The sequence below is a fragment of the Lolium rigidum genome, chromosome 3 (genome assembly GCF_022539505.1).
Source record: "Lolium rigidum isolate FL_2022 chromosome 3, APGP_CSIRO_Lrig_0.1, whole genome shotgun sequence".
NCBI classification, from domain to species: Eukaryota; Viridiplantae; Streptophyta; class Magnoliopsida; order Poales; family Poaceae; genus Lolium; species Lolium rigidum.
Genome location: NC_061510.1, coordinates 220782225 through 220789113, shown reverse-complemented (window position 1 = coordinate 220789113; position 6889 = coordinate 220782225). Strand labels below are relative to the sequence as shown.

General features: G+C 39.9%; 1 protein-coding gene across 1 annotated transcript; it reads left to right on the top strand.

Moving 5' to 3' along the window:
- Positions 1-3423: 3423 nt before the first annotated feature.
- On the top strand, positions 3424-6293 carry LOC124703028. The gene is made up of 3 exons (XM_047235238.1): positions 3424-3651; positions 4457-4571; positions 5622-6293. The coding sequence occupies exons 2-3, from the start codon at positions 4512-4514 to the stop codon at positions 6075-6077; spliced, it is 516 nt and encodes a 171-aa protein (XP_047091194.1). The 5' UTR covers positions 3424-3651; positions 4457-4511; the 3' UTR covers positions 6078-6293.
- The last annotated feature ends 596 nt before the right edge of the window (positions 6294-6889 follow it).

Genomic DNA, 6889 nt, shown 5'->3' with positions numbered 1-6889 from the left:
AACATGCTACGCCGCCCTATGCTCTTGGCTACATCAACCTCGACACCGGCACAAAGGTTTCATTCAGTTTGAGCGCATCAGCTTTCTCAATAGTTAAGGTGTTTGCAACGCAACACTGTCCATGATGCTCTTGTTTCGGTTGCGTGAGGGGCGATGCAAGCCGTTAGTTTCAATCTTTGGTTCATTTCCACTATGACAATCTGTGATACTCATGCTAACCCACTGCTATGACTGCACCATGATGTTAGAATACATGATAATTATAGGATGCAATCCCTTTCCACTTGACTAATACCACTGCTAACCCACTGCTATGGAAATATAGGATAATTATAGGATCCATGACCCTAACTTGTTCCGTTCTCTAAGGCGACCTTTTTACCTCTATGTATACTCGCCGTCGAGGCTCCATACATTACACATGCATCACACCACTTCTCATCGTCTATCAGCATGGAAATATGCACAGTTTCATAGCTTAGGTAAACTACATCTTCATTGAGAATATTGAAAAGGAAACTACTTTATGGAGTGGAGTACTCCTAAATTCTAAGATAGTCAAATACTCTCCTTTCAACTATTCAGTGTTGATCTATCCATTCCTATTTTTTCTCGTTGTGTTCGGACTAGGTGCATTCTACTTTGGACCAATGATCATGTCCATTCAGTAGACCCAGCTATGCAAATGCAACCTCAATCAGTTGGGCCCTGCCATGGGTAGCGTGTGCCTCCCTACCCAGGCAATGTGTACTGTCATGCTTGTGGACCTCCCATTGTACATGCCATGTGTAAGAGCGAGAGATGAGTGCTCGTCAAGTTGGATCCACATGTGTGCGGCCTCTATGCTAGATTCCTCAATATACCAGATACACATGTACCTACCATGTTGTACATGCTAATAATCAGAGGCTCTGTAAAGAGATGCGGATGATTTATATACAGAACTACATACAACTTTTAGTCTCGTATGTATCACTGTATTTGTGATGAAGAACTAATGAACTATGCTTTTGTACCTTAAAAATATGTACGTCCGTATATTTTTTGTACTCCAGAAATGATACGGTCTGTAACTATGGAGACACCAGGACAATATATTCTGTTGCGATGGGTTATTTTCGATGTTAGCAATTTTGAAGATTGAAATGCAAGAAATAATTAGGTCTAATTTCAGATTTATTTTGTTTAATGTTATGACACCTTGATAGGAGGATTAATTGCAAGCATCCAAAAATAATATGCATGCCTTACATACCACATGATAAACCTAATACTTTTCATATTGTTTTAGTCCCACTTGCTGCTTCTGTCTAAACTTTCCCATACATGTACTTGCAGATATAGTACAAGATAGATAGGGATCTATATATTACCTAGACTGCACCAAACAAAAATATTACCTAGACCAAAACTTTGAGTAGAACGTTTGCCTACAAATATTCACATGCATTAATATAAAAAAAATTAGAAATCTGACAATCAACAAGTTTATGTTGCTGCCAAATTGAACTCCAAATTGTACTTCGGAAGTTCGGATAACAGAAATTTACAGCGGGGACCATATTCTTGAACAAATCAAGTCACATAGTTCTGAGCCAAAGAGTTTTAGCTTGGATCAGATTGATATTTTTCATAAGTGTACCAGAAATAGACTCAAAATCTACTGACTACAAATAATTGAAAAATCACCAAACAAGATGACAGGAAACATAGCTTAACACCGACAAAAGCAAAAGTCTACAAAACAGCTAGCAATAATGTGAAGGGGCAAGCAAGTTAAGGTATTTAATTAAGGAGGTGTGCAGAAAAAGACATGGCTTACATCATGCAAGCATGATTTCAGACTAAATAATGAGATCAAGAAGTGTTATGTTCATTTGTCATGTTCTGAGATGTCCAGATCTGTGGAATAAAATAACAAGGTTAATTTGCAATCCTCTAGAATCTGATAGCGCTAGCTAGGGAGGATATCAGTTCACATCCCCAACTGCTACATTAATTAGCTCTCGCCGCCAGAAAAGAAGAAAGCAGTAACTGTACATTAGCTCGTTTGGTCATGACAAAGACAGGTTAATCACAGTTGCGAATCTAGAAGTCTAGAACTATGTACGGACCAACTATGGAGAGCACTACTAAAAGTGTTTTTCTATGTTTTGCTATGGAGTATTTACATAGTAAATCTGATCAGGTCTATCAAAACATAGCAAAACACTTTTGTGGCCTGTAAACTTGCGTGGTAGCGTTGCCTAAGACAGCTGTGATTGTTGGACATTTGGGACTCGATTTATAAAGCCAAGCTATTCGTCGTCGAGTACTCTTCTACACAATGAAGTTGAGGCACTCTAGCTTGATCCGGCTTCACAGGTTGTGGCAGAGCGTATCAACCTGGATCACGACGAACTACCCGATACCTTGCAATGTCACTTTCCAAGCTAAATGCGAGATCAAATATCTTCTCATTAATAGTTGAACTATATTATTATAAACTTTCAGGCTCAGAGCTCAACACATCAATGTTATGACGCTGCAGTCGTGGCTAACTCTAAATGAACTTGAAAACTCATGAAGACAGATCAGTGTCAGTGAAGCCAAATAATGTACCGATACACAAATATGTCATTCTGACCTTTCAAGTGTCATACTGTAGTAAACTTATCCAGCAAACACAAATATAAACTTATGGCATGAGCTGTCTCAATCATTCCATAGCCTTATTTTTCATGCCAGGCTGATACGTTTGACTTAGGATGACACTAACATAAGCAATTATAGGAGATTATAAAAACATGAGCAACTAGTATAATACTGTTAGGATCTGGACAACTGGTGCTGATGGTGCTAATACGGTGCGCATGTGAATACGAGAGATCTAAACACACTGCATGTCGACTTGTCTGCTCAATGATTCTGGGGGAGGATTGATCAACAAAAAACATTGAGTAACCTAGTGTGCTATGGCACCCCAGCAAGTACACCAAATGGATATTACCAAAGACTAACAGAGCACTTACGCTTAACATAGAAGTATTTGATTGTGTAAATATGCTTTAAGAAGATTGCTGGAAATGTTCTCATTAAAAATGCACAATACTATTGGTTTCTTTACTTGATTTACTGACTGGACAACCCCTAGCAGGCGTCAGAGTTCAGAGTATGCTATGAACTTGCGAGATATGTGTAGAGATATAACATCACAACTAGAGTAGTTCAACTGTGTAGACATACCAGGGGACACCTAGGCTTTTGATGGTGGGAGAAAATATAATAGCTGGAACTTATCTCATCATGCCTATCCTTTTCTTGGCACTACATGGAAGCATCTTTCAGACATCAAGATACATGGAACTCATTGGCCAAAGCGACTTTGGATTTGTTTGGCATGCCTACAAATGGCCCCACCAGTTGCTGTGCTGTGAAGCTCATGGTAGCCAGGAGAGAATCTTAAATCTCCTCCTCCATCACCTCCTTCTGCCTGCCTCACTACATCTATATCTCTCTCTCATACACGCCAAGCTGTTTAATTTGCTTGCTTCTCGGCAGAAGCAAAGCTCCTACACCTGGTAAACTATAAAAGAGAGCTTCGGTGGGAGAGGTAGAGGGAGTGCCTTCCTTGCTCAGTAGGTGGATTGGCTGCTGGAAACCGAAACAGAGGTGAGCACAAGCTTCTTCTCATCTCTTCCTTGTCTTCTTTCTTCTTCCATGGAACATCTGTGGCATGCTTCAGAGTTCAGAGTATGCTATGAACTTGCGAGATCTTTGTGTTTTTATAGTGCTCTTGTCTTGTAAAGTTCCCTCATCTGCTGACTGCTATGAAGATTTCCGGAAGGCCTAATGGCATGTGCCATTCTGAAAGTGCATTTTTCAGCTACTTCCTTCTCTGTCTCCATTGTACCTCTGTTCATTTTGCTACTATCATAGAAAACAGAGTATTACCGGTGCTGTCGGAAGCTAATGGCATGCTGCTTCAAAGTGGGGAGGTGATCAATGCCTGTAACTGAAATTGTAACAACAAGATTTTGTTTTGTTAGTTCACTTAGTTAGAGAAGTATAATATTGATTGGTAGTATTAAGAAGGTTTAAGTTACAAACACATAACTGAAAGACTCAGACAACACACAGAACGGTGAATACTCATGCTTAGATGATGTCTCAATCTCTTATATCATAACATTCGGCATTCATTACTATATTACTATTCCTGTTGTGTATATATCCATGTTTGATGCCACTACAAGTCTTTGATATTGAGAAAAAGCTGGTTTCTCCAAAACAAGAATCCAGAAGTTCTCTTTCTACAGTGATGTTTACCCATAAGAAGATAGGTTGGAATGACAAAGTTACCAATTCATGCAACAAGGCAATACAGCAAATATTTCAATTCTTAGTACAGTCATACAGATCCTATTACCATTTATGGCAGAAATTAAATGCTCATGGTGATGTTCTCATGAAACAGAAAGGGAGATAAGTACACAAAAGCTAAGGAGAGTTGCATCTAGCATTACTAAGACATGGACAGGGAGCGCATGAAGATGGCTATCCTGGAGCAAGAACAAACATTCAGACAACAGGTAAGGCAGCACACTCATGTATACACTATTCTACCGATGCGTCCATCCTCTGCTAGAACATTGAACATGCTTTTGGTTGGCAGCGATACTAACATAAAGATCAACCTGTCAAACTTTTCCCTACAAAATTTCATGTATGCATATATATCGTGCCAAATTGAGAAGCTAAGCGGAACATGCAACATTTAGCACCCAGTTATTTTCTCTGATGCATCAACCAATGATTAAAAGTCGCTCGACTAGTCACGAGTCTCACGACTAATCCCTCAATTACTCTAAAGATCTCGAGTACCTGAGCGGCTGACTTAAATTTTTTTTTTCGATCGGTCGCTCGATTACATCATGCAAGCATGCGTTGGGACTAACTAATGAGATCAGAAAATTCTGATCATCAGTAGGCACTAGAGCATCAGAGATGAAATTTTCAACCGTTGATCATTAGCATCAACAAATTCGGGTGCACCATTAGGTTTTAATAATTAAAACCATGTTCCGATCCAGTTCAAGCCTGACAAGTGGAGCATGGATCCCAGGAACTGGAGGCGATGCCGACTGTGCTTGTTTGCCTGAAAGAGACCATCCTGATGCCACTCATTCCCAAAGTTTAGTCTAATAGCTTGTACGTTGGTTTCCTTGGCCATGCAAACAAAGGAAATTCTTTGCACGGATGTAAATGTGACTGCCTAGGTAAAGGTAGGTGACACCGTGTTCTTTTGGCATCCAAAGTATGTATCAAGCTGATGGATGCAAGCATACTTATAGGTGAGATGAAATAGAGTACAAGCAAGTAGGTCATATATTGTAAATAGTCAATAAGAAGCAGAACTTCCATCAATTCATGTATATCACTGATATCAGCTAATTCATAACTAGCTAGCAAAAATACTCCTGGTTCAAGGCTTGTGATCTTTACCTTTCTCGCTTATCAAATAGTTGAAGCATGTAGTGATAGCTAAAGTGTGTGTTGTTCGTCATATGTTCTGAATCCTGAAGTTCTTATGCACGCTTCCAGGGTAGAGTTTCTTACAAATCTCTACATTGCTGAACCAGGTTCATGAGATGCACCGGGTTTACCATGTTCAAAAACATCTGATGAGGGAGATGCAGACATCTAGGCTGACCCAAGCTCATGCTGGGACGAAACCAAAACTCGACGTCTGGCGCAATGAGAAGGCTACCGACTGTCATAAATTCTACGGGTTCTCAGACAGCTGCACCCCTGCCTCTGCAGAAGAATGCAACCTTGAGCTTACTCTAGCAACCGGGAGCCATAGCAGCAGGAACAGCAGCAGAAGTCAGAAGGGCAAGCAAGTAATGAAGTCCGCAGACTCCGACTCAGGAACAGCGGTATCATCAACATCGACCGAATCTGAGCTGGCTCAGTTCAAGGAGTTCGACACAGCTGCGGTGAGGTTTCAGAGTGATATCAAGAGGTTTAACATTGCCGATGAGAAGAATCGGGCTCCTTGGCCCAACCAGCCTGCAAGCCTGAGGATGGCATGGTGAACGAATTAGCTAGGACTTGGAGTTGTAGATTCTAGAGAGAGAAGAAGAGATGTTGTTACATGTACATCGCAGAGCTAATTTGCTACTACAACAATTGATAATCGCAAAAAAGAGATAGTCGCCTAACATTTTCCATGTTTTGAAGGTGACTATACATTTAATTTAGTTGTATCAGAGACAAGAACAAACCAAGAACAATATTGATTCAGAATTCCAGCCAAGTTCGTAATTATGATTAGTATGCCAAAATGTTGGCGCAAACGACAAATTACTGAACCTGTCTCTAATGAAGCTATAAACATCATATAAATTTCAATTGCGTAAATAACCCAAGGAATATCCATAGCCGTCCCCGCATAAAATTATACGCGAGAAATTCATCAACTGGAGTAAGTTTGACAACTAGGATTTGTCCCTAAACCAACTTGCAGCAAAAGCAATTAATTACGAACAAAGTGAATTCCACCTTTTACCCTATAGTTGTGCATTTGTGACACATATTACCCCATTTAGTGGAACTTCTACTAAAATATCACATTTAGGAGGCTTTGAACATGGTTTAGCTCCAATTTAGCATTTTGCTTATTATTGTTAGATAGGATAGGCATGATACGTCGATGTGGAGCGACAAAATATGTAAATATTAGAGGGCATCATGGACGATTATGTCCAAAATTCTTTAATCCATGTGTTCCATTCCTCACCATCGTCTTGATATTTTTGCACCCCGGTCATCACCAACACCTTGACCAATGAACACACATTAGAAAACAAGGATCCAAAGCTTTTATAATGGGTAATCTACACGAATT